A 13,172-nucleotide genomic window follows, 5' to 3' on the forward strand; every position below is an offset into this window, starting at 1 on the left:
CTAAATATTTGTTCTTCTATCTCCCACTGGCTGTTTGGGGGTCCACAACTCCCAGCAGTGATGCCCTTTTTTGTTCCTAAGCTCAATTCACATGGCCTCATTTGATGATCCTTCTAACATATCATCCCTCCCTCACAGCTGTAATTGTTCCTTCGACCAAAATTTCCACCCCCTCTCCTTTTTTATCCTGCTCTCTGTCTTGTCCGAAAACTCTAACTAGGAATGTTGGCATGGCAGCTCCTTAAACCATGTTTCTGTAACAGCAATGATATCATACTGCCACATTTCTGCCTCAGTTCATCTGTTTTATTTGCTTTACTCCTTGCATTGAAGTATATACCACTGAGCACTGCCAAACTCTTTTAAAAAAATTTCTAGCCTTTGTTTCCTCTCAGTTCCAGACTCTTTCACTAACCTTCAGCCTTCAATTTCTGGTTTTTCCCCCATCTGAATTCATCCTCAGGTTCTCACCCCATGTCAAACTAACTTAAACCCTTCCCAACAACACTAGCAGACCTCCCTGCAAATATATTTGTTCTGGCCCTGTTGAGATGCAGACCGTCAAGCTTGTCAGGTCCCACCTCCCCCAGAACCGGTCTCAATGCCCCAGGAATCTAAAGCCCTCCCTCCTGAACCATCTCTCCAGCCACGCATTCATCTGCTCTAACCTTCTATTTCTATGTTCACTAGCGTGTGGCACTGGGAATAATCTGGAGGTTACTACTTTTGAAGTCCTGCTTGCTAATTCCCTACCTAGTTCCCTAAATTCTGACCGCAGGACTACTTCCCTCTTTCTACTTACGTCATTTGTATATGGACCATGGCTGCTGGCTGTTCACCCTCCCCCCTCAGAATACTCTGCAGCCTCTCAGTGACATCCTTGACCCTAGCAGCAGGATGTCAACACACTGTCCTGGATTCATGTCTGCGGCCACCAAAACACTACACTATTTCCCAAACTATAGAGTCACCTATCACTATGGCTCTTCCAGTCTTCCTTTTATGTCCCTGTACAGCTGAGCCACCTTAGGTCTTGGCTCTGGCTGCACTTCCCAGATGAACCATCACTCTCATCAGTATAATACTGGTTTGAGAGTGGGATGCATTCAAGGGACTCCTACATGACCTGCCTGTTTTTTCTGATTGTCTGGTGGTCACCCATTCCCTCTCTCCCTCCTAAGCTGCAGGGTGACCATATCTATAAAATGTGCTATCCACGTAACTCTCAACCTCACGGCTGCACCACAGTGACACCAGCTGCTACTCAAGTTCTGAAACCCAGAGCTCAAGCAACTGACTACACTTCCTGCACAAATGGTTATCCAGGACATGGGAAGGGTGCTGCAGTTCCCACATGGAACTGCATCTGCACGCTTAGGGCAGGATTTTTCACTCAGCATGCAGGTGTGTGCCTGACATGCCAGAGTGTAAAATAACGTGTGATGATGATGGGCGAGCGTCCCGATGTCATCGCACACTCGTGTGATATTTTGGGCTGCAGGCGCCCACGAGAGTCGGCAGTGCGCTCGCTGACAATTAGGCTTGCTAAGGCCATTAACGTATTAATTAGTCATGATTTTTCATTGCCCGTCCAATTTTATGGTTGGTGGACGGGCAAATCGGCCAGGCAGCCTTTGGATTTTTGAGGAAACCACATCCAAGGGCAGGATACGGTTTCTGATAATAAGTAAAAAAAATGTTTGGGCAAAATTTTTATAATCTATGTTTAGATGAGTGAATCTGATGGGCAGGATTTTCCCCTCGGTGATTTAGAGGCTGGCCCCGCCCCCAAATCGCCGAGGAGAAAATGACGCGGGATGAAGTCGGGAGGAATCCCCAATGTCATCCCGGTCCCTTTAAATTTTTAGGAAGGCAGGCAGGCAGACAGCGAAACCAGCTGTCCGCCCGCCAACCTGTCAATGGCCAACTGAGGCCATTGGCAGGCTCATTAAGATAATTAAAGACCTGTTCAACCATGCTTAAGGCTGGCGGGCAGGCCAGGAGCCCCAGTGGGCTCCAGATTATTCATGAAACTTCATCCACTGGTGGGATGAAGTTTCATGTCCGTTTTTTAAACATTTAATAAATTTTATGTGTTTATTATTAACATTGTCCCATCTCGTGCTACATTGTTACATGAGGGGGACATGTTAATAATTTCAATATTTATCGCATGTGCGAAAGAGCGCACTTTGACAGAAGGGGAATCCCTCCCTCCCCCGCACAGGAAGTGTCCGGCAGGCCGCTGGGCAGGCCTTAAATGGCCCGCCCACTCAAAATAGCAGCAGGCCCCGTTTCAGTGGCAGGGGTCGATTGTCCGCCCACCGCTGAACCAGTGGAGCCCGCACGCCATCCGAGGGCAAAATTCTGCCCGATGTGTGGACATTTTTTTCTGCATTTTAAAATCTTTATTTGATGGGTTCAAACTCTTCAACTTCCTGAGGCAGCTCTCTGCTTTCAGGGAGCTTTCATTGCACATTTCCCCATGCCAACTTTGGTGCTCACCCTCCTCCTGCCCCCACCCTTGCAGTGCTGACCTTTGAGGTTGGGGGCTGATGGCGAGCGGTGGGCCGTTTCCCGGCCACTCCTGGGCCCACGCACCGTGCCTGCCTGATGACCTAACAATTTTGGCCTTGATGTTGCAGCAGCCCATCATTTCTCTATGTATTAACTAATAACCTTGTTACTGTGGATAAACCTTACTATTGATAATAAAGCTTATTAATACTAATAAAAATTACTGTTAATAAACCTGACTGATAAACCCCATCAACACTTGGTGCACCTAACCTGTGGTAATAAACCTTAAGAATAAAAGATAAGATTCACCAGCTCCTCACTTGTTAATATTTTTAAATGTTTTTATACTCCCAATTGTTTAGACTCAGACCCTAAGCAGCAATACTCACCAGCCATTTTTATGACTTTCCTGTGATGTCACTGTTCACTTTTTTCCAAACTCGGTGCTCCTGCCCCTCTCTGCCTCTCTCCTGAAGGTAAGCGCTCTAAGCCTCGCTCCTTGGGCTTTATTTATCCGCTCCCAGCTGTGTTCTTCCTGCAGGTCCAGCTCGCTCCCAAAGCTAATTGCTCTAGGCGTCACTCCTTGGGTTTTAGTTATCCTCTCCCGGCGTTTCTCCTTTCCTCTTTCCTCCCACACCTCCGCCTCTTTTTAAAAATTCATTCATGGGATGTGGGCGTCACTGGCTAGGCCAGCATTTATTGCCCATCCCAAATTGCCCTTGCTCAGAAGGCATTTAAGAGTCAACCACTTTACTGTGGGTCTGGAGTCATATGTAGGCCAGACCAGGTAAGGACAGCAAATTTCCTTCCCTAAAGGACGTTAGTGAACCACATAGGTTTTTACAACAAACAATGGTTTCATGGTCATCATTAGACTTTTAATCCCAGCTTTTTAAAAAAAAATTCAAATTCCATCTCCCAAAGGTAAGTACTGGTCCTCTTTCTTCCCGGTCTTCATGTTCTTGTTCCAGCCTTTCATAATTTTAAACATTTTTATCATAGCATCCTGCAATCTGAGTTCTAATCAAAAAGACCAAGGGCAGGATTTTCCCGTCAGTGAGTGGGGGGTGGGGCCGCAGAACTCTTGATGCCACCGCGCCCCATTTAAATTTTCAGATAGGCGGGGGTGCAGCAAAATCAGCTGTGCGCCCGCTGACCTGTCAATGGCTAATTGAGGCCATTGACAGAGTCATTGAAGCAATTAATGGACCTATCTGTCCAACCTTTAGGTTGATGGGCAGGCTGGGAGCCTAGGCGGGAATTAGAAAAAGTATGAAACCTCATCCACGTGTGGGATGAGGTTTCATGTAGGTTTTAAAAAATTTAATTCAAGTTTTTGAAAAGTTATGGACATGTCCCAACTCATGTGACAGGATGTCACATGAGGGGACATGTCAGGGAATTTTTCTTTCTCATTTTTAAATATTTTTTACTGTGAAGATGGTCTCCCTGAGGCAGCACCTAGCCTCAGGGAGATAAGTGCGCTCTTTCGTGTGCATGCGCGAAAGAGTGCACTCTCAGGTTTAGGGAACCCCCCCCGCCCATACAGGTAGCACATTGTGCTTCCAAGCAGACGTCATGCTGCACGGGCTTTAATTGGCTCGCCCACGTAAAATGGCAGGGGGGGTTGCCGATCAGAGGCCGCCTCCGTGCGCCCGCACTTCAACCTGACGGGGGGAAAATCCTACCCCAAATTTTTTCAATTCTTTATCTGAGTGAATCTGCTTTGTATTGTCTCTAAAGCCTCAAGATCCTTTGCAGAATGTGCAGCCCAATACTGCACATAATATTATAACTACGATTTTGCCTTGAGGATTATTGTTACCTCTTTGATTTTTAAAACCTAGAATCCATTAGCTTCCTTCTGAAGCAGTCTTATAAAGCAAGATGCTGCCTTTGCATCTGAACCCCTCAATCCCTCTGCTCTTCTACAGCACCAAGCCTGTTGCAAACCTTACTTTTATTAAAGTTTAAAAAGCAAGTTGGAAATCATGATTTTTGATCTTTTAATTCCCTTTTCTGTTCTAGCTTTCTCCTCTCTTTGTACAGTTACAAATAGACATCAGTCTGCATTGGTAGTACAGTCTATCACTGACCTGAGATCAAAGACAGAAAAGTTAGGAAAGCTCCTCTCCATGATCAAGGGCAATGAGACCAATTTGTCCACTACTGCCTAGCCAGTTCAGCATAGATAAGGAATGCACCTGCAACTATCCTGGTCTGTATGGCTCAGCTGTTCACTGCTTTAACTAGTTAAGCTTTCAAGGAGTCTTAAGGATGGAACTTTTAACAACGCTAAGGTGGGAGACTTGCATGGTAAGTGATGCAGATTTCTTACATGGTTCTGTACCGAGTGCCACTTCTGGAAACGCAAAATCTTCGTCCAAAGTAGAAAACAGCTATGACACCCAAAGTCAACACAATACCACCTACAAAACTTCCAACATCAAAATGTGAAACAATAGGCAACGCGGTTGTAGGAATGCCAGCACCTGAAAAAGGAGAAACGTAATGAAAACAATAATGAGGATGCTTAATAGAGATGGAATGTGTATCTTTGTGAACAAACCGATAATTATAAGGCTGATCATAAAGCAAACACTGAGAAAGTGACTCAAGTCAATAAATCCAGCTTGTGCAGAATACTACAGCACAACTTCAAGATCCTGTTCTAGAGGCTGCTGATACAGTCTAGCAATAAAATGGTGCTGTAATAGCTTTTAATCTCTAGTTTATTATTTAAAAGGGATGTGCACCCGTTGAATTATCCTAAATTTCTAATTATTATCAAAGGTAGATCTTGGCCTGGAAATTAGACTGTGCAGTGCCCGTTTCTAGCACTAACAAGCCTCCAGTATGGGAAGGGAGTGGGTGGTAGGGTAGGAAGCAGAGACACATTCCCAACAGAAATTGTACCACCTGCCTCATTGAAAAAAGACAAAAAAAAAATGTTGTTTACTGTCCATTCCTGAAGCAAATGTTAAGTCTTTTGTAATATAAATGGCTGAACTCATGAGGCTCACACTGCAAGACTGGTTTGCTGAGGCAGTCGGCGCAGGAAAATGAGGTCTTGGGACCACCCACTGACCTCAACCAATATAGCAAGTTTTTGATATGTACTTGCCTGTGTATGGAGCTGGAAGAAGCTGCATTGCTTCCCTCAACCCTACATTTAAAAGAAGACAGCCTCTGCTGTTCCCCTTCCCCTCCAGACCCAGACTTCAACCTGTTCCCCTACCTCCAATTTCTTCCCCTGCTAGCCTTTGATAGCAGCGGCCTGATCTTCCTGCACTCATCTCATGTAAGCACTTGCTGCTTCGCTTGATTGGGGCATCTCATTCACCAGATCCCACTACACTCGAATGTCTAACAAGTATCTACAATTATCACTATGACCTAATTCAACCCTGCTATTAAATAAAAACAAAAAAACTGCGGATGCTGGAAATCCAAAACAAAAACAGATTTACCTGGAAAAACTCAGCAGGTCTGGCAGCATCGGCGGAGAAGAAAAGAGTTGACGTTTCGAGTCCATGAGGACTCGAAACGTCAACTCTTTTCTTCTCCGCCGATGCTGCCAGACCTGCTGAGTTTTTCCAGGTAATCCTGCTATTAAATATGCTGCTGAACTCACATCTAATCAGCAGGTTTAAATCGTAAATGAGATCTTCACTTTCATTTCCTCCCCTCACCCTACAATTCTCCAGCAACTTTAAAAAAATCTAAGAAATAATTTCTGACAAACTAGGCAAAATTGAACGTTAAAAATGGCAATAACTTATAAATTTATTATATGATCACACATTCTAATTAGACAAAGAAAAATAGATTAACCCTAACATTTCCTCATCCTCTTTAAAAATACATACTTGTATTATTAGCAGAAGTTGCTGTGGTAGTAGTTGCAGTGCTATTCCCAGATTTGGTGGGAGCTGGCCTGCTGGTTATATGCATAGTTGTTGTGTTCCCAGTATTGTTGGTTGTTTGCATAGTAGCTATTGTGTGAGGAAGTTGAATGGTTGCTTTCACAGTAGTTGGGTTAGAAGTAGCTGGTAGCAGAGAGAAAAAAAATCAATGGGTCATAAATGGATTACACAGAAAGATCTCCTTCAGGCATTATAGAAAATACACATCAACACTATACATATTAGAAACTGACCCAGAAGTAGCTATAGTATTAAGTACTGCAAAATAATTGTGCCCAGAGAAATTTAAAAGTAACCCAAAGTTATTTTAAAATAAAACTGTTTTTTGACAAAGTCACTGAGGGTATGTTTACAAAATATTCTTCTTAGGCTTGAACCTCATTGACAATAGATTTCTGGCCAAACATGAGTCAGAGTTATAACTGTTGACAAATTGATAGTGATTTGTTATCAATCTTCTTGTACTTCATAAACTATTACTTGACAATTGAGGGGTGGAGAACAAATAGAGCTAGAGAGGAAGGAAAAATGGAAGAAGTGAGCAAAACTCTTGATATTCTGAATTCTTTCTGATCAACTAAAGAATTGTAATAGCTGTAACTCTAAAGTATCAAGTTATACAGAAAAAAAGTTAGCTATGATGAGTTGCTTAGTTGCTCAGTTACTGGGAACACCATCACATATTTACTCTTTTATTCCAAGTGTGGTTTCCTTTGTTACAAAAGAAACATTTTGTTTTGGATGTAGTAACCATTTTTGATGTCCACATTTTCTGATACTACTGCTACAGCATAGAAGTCTTTTCCTTTGTGTTCTGCACACAATATTTAGACTAGATAGAGGAGGAAACTGTCCCCTACAACGTTAGTTAAATTAGAAAGAAGAAACCCATGATCAACATTTAAAACAAAAACAGAATTACCTGGAAAAACTCAGCAGGTCTGGCAGCGTCGGCGGAGAAGAAAAGAGTTGACATTTCGAGTCCTCATGACCCTTCAACAGAACTGGGTGAATCCAAGGAGAGGGGTGAAATATAAGCTGGTTTAAGGTTGGGGGGGGGCGGGGGGGGGGGGGGGGGGGGGGGTGGGGGAGAGAGAAGTGGAGTGGGGTGGTGTGGCTGTAGGGACAAGCAAGCAGTGATAGAAGTAGATAATCAAAAGATGTCACAGACAAAAGAACACAGGGGTGTTGAAGTTGGTGATATTATCTAAACGAATGTGCTAATTAAGAATGGATGGTAGGGCACTCAAGGTATAGCTCTAGTGGGGGTGGGGGGGCATAAAAGATTTAAAAGTAATGGAAATAGGTGGGAAAAGAAAATTCTATATAAATTATTGGAAAAAACAAAAGGAAGTGGGAATAAACAGAAAGGGGGTGGGGATGGAGGAGGGAGTTCAAGATCTAAAGTTGTTGAATTCAATATTCAGTCTGGAAGGCTGTAAAGTGCCTAGTCGGAAGATAAGGTGCTGTTCTTCCAGTTTGCGTTGGGCTTCACTGGAACAATGCAGCAAGCCAAGGACAGACATGTGGGCAAGAGAGCAGGGTGGAATGTTAAAATGGCAAGCGACAGGGAGGTTTGGGTCATTCTTGCGGACAGACCACAGGTAAATATTTACTTGATAGACTAAGCTTACTAATATAGAAGAAGAAAAATAATATTTTTGGTAATGGTAAGCAAAATGAAGGGAGCAATTTGCGTGTTTATAGTTTATTCTTCTCTTGCAGAAAGGCAAGCTCGCTGGGTTTCAATTTGGCATGTGGTGAAGGAACAATCGACACCAAATGCTCTCCTAGCTAGATCTGGCCATACCTTTGGGAACTGATGAAATGATGGCCATCTCATGTGCTAAATCATGGTGCAACAGGCAGTCAGTAGACATTGACCAACTGCTGGCACCAAATAAAATATTCTTGATGTTTAAAGAATAGTAAACACACACTCTTGGAGCACATTTGGAAACCATTGGTTTCTATGCTGCATGGAAGGTAGAGCTTTTAGTACTTTCAAAGTCACAACTGGAGTTAGTGATGACAAGTCAAGGCCCAGGACAGCTCCTTTCATTTCAAATGGGAATGGTAGCTTCAGACCAATCTTGGAACCAATCCCTTCCACAGGAAAGCATCTACTAGCTGGGTACTGCTACTTTCTCTGCCGGTAAGGTCAGTGGCTGCATCAACTGTCGATAGCCTTTTCCTTTCAACGGCAAACAACAGACTGAATGCCCCTAATGGTTCAGTGATAAATGTACCATGTGGCATGATAATGAGCCATGCAGACCAGAATAAAGATCTCAGGTCTGATCGTCAGTCAGGGTTGTTAATTGGTCTCAGCCAGAAGGCTGCAGGGTGCTGGAATCTGCTCGAATGTTCCTGACTTAAAGAGGCCCTTGTGTTTTACCCTGCTATCTTGCTGGAAAGTACAGCATGGATGGGCAAGGTCAGGATTGGTATTCATGGTAATATCTTGCATCACTACATATCCCACATGGTTATTTTGACAAACACTGCAGTGCTGCTGGCAATGATGGAATTGTACTCTGCAAGAATCAGTGCCTTGAGAAGGGAGCAGCTCTTTCCCAAATATCATCCTCATGTCAAACAGCCATGCACATGATTCTGCTCCAATACTATGTGTCATGTGCTGCTGAAATGCAAGGAGAACTGGCATTCCTGTCCAGTTCCCCACATTATCTTTTCTTTGGTTCTCTTTGTCGCATCTAGCCTTTCATTTTTCACAACATGGTCATTTGACTCAGTGGACTTTCTCTCCACCTAAATTATTTGAGCAGGATTTTCCCTGTGGGCTTCAGGACGCACTCATCTGTGATTTTACCTAAACTGGCTAAATATTGGCCAGAAGGCAGACTCAGTAGAAGCTCTGAAGAAGAGTCATGTAGACTCGAAATATTAACTCTTTCTCTCTCCACAGATGCCGTCAGACATGCTGAGTTTTTCCAGCATTTTCTGTTTTTATTTCAGAGTTCCAGCATCCGCAGTATGTTGCTTTTATATCAGCAGAAGGGCCTCTAGCTCACCTGCAAAAGCTGCTGCTTCTAAGTGAAGGTAAGTGAGGTTGTCTCTAACATTTTAAGTATGAAACAGAATTAAAACAGAAAGTACTGAGCTATCATTGTGGGGGATTGGGAGGGTAGAGGTGGTGGGAGGAGGGGAAATATGGGGGCGGTGCCCTTCACAGAATGGCCTGCAGCTGCAGCTGAACCCAGACAGAGAGAGGAGGACCTCTAAGCCTGCCTGCATGCTGCCTTCTTGGCCTGCTACCAGAAGGCTACCTTCGGGCAGTGCGTTGTTCCCCAGCGCTTCCAAGAACCTGGAGGTCCACTGGAAAATTCCAGATGACCTCGGATAATAGGCCCTTAATTAGGTGAGTTGGCAATCTCACTGCTTGCGGCTAGATAGTTCTGCCGCCTCCCCTGCCAATCCTGCCTCTGGGAAAGTGGCTCGGAGGCAGGATGAAGCCAAGGCGCTAACACAATCTTCGTGCCTGCCCGCCCCCATCAGGGGCTAAAATTGTGTCCTCAGAGTTTCCTTCTCTTTATATTGGTAAATACCATTTTCAGAGTTCTCAGTCTGAAAGAATCCATTTATTACTCATGGTGACACATAGGTTGATTTATATTATATTTCTACAGCTCTTTTAAAATGCATTTTCACATTTGACAGTTTGAAGTTACATTAGTTTCAAGGTCATTTTCATTCCACAAGAAAGTAAGGTTTAAAAATAGAAAAGAATATTTACTTATCTGCAGACATGGACTGAGACCAATAATGTAGAATGATTGCAACCCAAGACCAATTGTAACTCTTTCGAGTACAAACCCGTTTCCATCTGTTTCAGATGAAGTTACATTGTTTCATAGTTTGCCATTGTGAGATTTGAACTCTTAATCTTAGAGTTACAAACCCAGTACCATAACCACTTGGCTATTCAGGCCAAGCCCCAAGACCAATTGTAGTTGATTACTAATCATAGCTGGCAAGATTGGCCTTATATTGGTAAACAGATTTCTGTTTCTGTGATGGTCACTTTTTAAAAATGTTACAAGACAATGAGCATCAACATATATATTTTAATAATGCTGTGGGCAAGATTTTCAGCTTGGCATGCAGGCACATGCCCGACACCCTTGAGTGGGAAATAGCGCGCGATGAGATTGGGTGAGCATCATTGCACACTTGTGCAATATTTCGATTGGCGGGCTCGTGCGAGATTCGGTGGCACAACGGCTGACAATTAGGAGGCCTATTAAGGTCCTTAAGCTGGTAATTAAGTTGAATTTTTCACTGCCTGTCCAACCTTACATTTGGCAGATGGGCAAATAGGCCAGGTGGCCTGTGCATTTTTTGCGAAGGCTCTTTTGTGAGCAGGATGAGGTTTCTATAATTACATTTAAAAAAAATGTTTGGGCAGGATTTTAATAATCAATACGTAAAGGCGCGCGAGTCCGCTGAGCGGTCAATTTTTCTGGATTTTTAATATCTTTAATTTTGTTTTTAAAAATCTTCAGCTCCCTGAGACAGCTCTGTGCCTTCAGGGAGCTTTCAGTGTGTGCACCCAGTGCACGTGCAAACTTCAGCGCTCATGCTCTTCCTGTTTCCACCCCAGCAGCACTGGCTGGCAGTTAATTGGCCAGCCAATGTGAAATCATGGCTGGCGCCTGACTGCGGATGGCAAACTGCTTCGCAGCTGCTCCTGGGCCCGCCCCATGGGGAAAATCCTCCCCTGCACATTCGGTCAGCAGAGTACTTTTCATACTCTAGTCTACCTTTCTACTGTTCTCTCTTGTGTCTTTTCAGATGGTGAAGTGGTGAAAGCAGCGTTTATTGGTGATGGATGAAATGTGCGGACAGTGGAGGAAACAGGCTGATGCTACAGGGCAGGGTATTTTTTGGGTTGGAGGTGGGGTGGGAGAAGAGAGAGATTGTCAGAGGTTGTATTTTCCAGTGGCAATTGTGGGGCAGTGGCCAGGTCCACAAGATAGAAGGAGTTGGTGGGGGATGGGAAAGGAAAGGAACAGAAAATGAGAACAGCTGGTCAGGATGGATGGACAAGTGGAGATTTCAGTCCTAGTGAAGCTGCCATTTCCGTACAAAGGAAAACCTTTAAGGCAGTTTCTGGCTGCAGATCCTGGTGGCTAGGAAAGATATAATGAGCAGCAAAGGGTGATGAAACAGACAGTAAGAGACACAAAATGTATGAAGAGAAACTTGCAAAGGATATGAAATTGAACACCAAAACATATGTTTTTTTTTCATTTATTCACAGGATATGGGCCAGACCAGCATTTATTACCCATCCCTAGTTGCCTTAGTTCAGAGGGCATTTTAAGAGTCAACCACACTGCAGTGGGTCTGGAGTCACATGTAGGCTAGACCAGATAAGGTCAGCAGATTTCCTTCCCTAAAGGACATTAGTGAACCAGATGGGTTTTTACAACAATTGATGATAGTTTCATGGTCATCATTAGAATTTTAATTCCAGATTTCTACTGAATTCAAATTCCACCATCTGCTGTGGCAGGATTCGAACCCAACTCCCCAGAGCATTATCCTGGGTCTCTGGATTATTAGTCCAGCGACAAAACCTCTACGCCATCCCCTCCCCGAAGTGGAAAGAGAATGTGGGGTTAGGAGCAATGTGAGTCTCTTTAAAACTGATAGAGTCAGTCAATCAAAATAAAAAACTGGCAGACATGCTGAATAATTACTTTTGTTATGGCACAGCGGATGGTAAATGTTGAGCAGCTCAAATCTCAGGGGGAAACTTGAAACAGCTACCGCAATTGGTTTTGCAATTTGTATTTTATTTTGAGATGCGTGCCTTGAATTCAGTAGTAATGAACCCACCAAGACTTAAAGGTTTTTGTACAAAAATAAATTAAACATTTGAACTCCCAGCTTCCTGAATTAATTTGACTCCCAGTTACACCTCCATTAAGGCAACAATAAAAACAAATACATTTCAACAGACCCTGGACAGTGATATTCACAGTGAGTTTTCTTAGCTTTGGTTCCTATAGACAGCAACTTGAGGCATAGAGGCTGGAGGCTTTTCACACTTGTTAGATCTTAAAATGCCTTCCTCCTTACACATAACCTCATCTCCTTTACACATTTTCCTCCTTTTTAAATGTAAATTTCATTGTTCCAATATGTCTTAGCAACTTTACTTTTCTCATATTATCAGTAACCTTTGAGAACAATAAACACGCTTAACTTCTTATGGCTAACTATAACATCTTACCATCTCTTTGAAATTCAAGCTATTCTGGTTTATCTAAAAATGGAAAATTTCCTCACATCTCACATGCTAAAACTTCAGCCAAGTTTACGTATTTAGCATTTCCAACCTAGCTTCTCTTTTAATAACTCAAAACCTCCAGACTAGCAGTCTCTAATTCAATTAAATCCCACCCCCCCTCACACACACACAGACAAATCCGAACTCCACTACAAACCTATCTTTACAATAAATCACAATAATATTATGAAAATTACTATATTTTCATGACACTTTGCATCAGCATTTACAATAGAGGAAGAGGTAGTGAGTGAGGTAAATAAGGGGATCGAGAAGGTAGAAGTGGAGCAGCCTCAGTCCTTGCAAGTGTCCAACAGGTCCGAGGTTCTTGCAGCTTATATGGATGAGAGTGGGAGCTGCAAGGTGAATGAGTGAACTGACCATGGTACAGGAGTAAATGGAGATGT

The 13,172-nt window shown here is 43.3% G+C and overlaps 1 protein-coding gene across 1 annotated transcript in view; it reads right to left on the reverse strand.

Annotated features, from left to right (window-relative positions):
- LOC121283966 (porimin-like) overlaps positions 1–13,172 on the reverse strand; it is a 49,225-nt gene that overhangs the window by 12,709 nt on the left and 23,344 nt on the right. The window contains exons 3-4 of the mRNA XM_041198814.1: positions 6,390–6,569; positions 4,859–5,012 (exon numbers count right to left, since the gene is read on the reverse strand). Of these exons, the coding sequence (XP_041054748.1) occupies positions 4,859–5,012; positions 6,390–6,569 (334 nt within the window). The remainder of the gene's footprint in view (positions 1–4,858; positions 5,013–6,389; positions 6,570–13,172) is intronic.

This window comes from Carcharodon carcharias, chromosome 11 (assembly GCF_017639515.1).
Source record: "Carcharodon carcharias isolate sCarCar2 chromosome 11, sCarCar2.pri, whole genome shotgun sequence".
Taxonomy (NCBI): Eukaryota; Metazoa; Chordata; class Chondrichthyes; order Lamniformes; family Lamnidae; genus Carcharodon; species Carcharodon carcharias.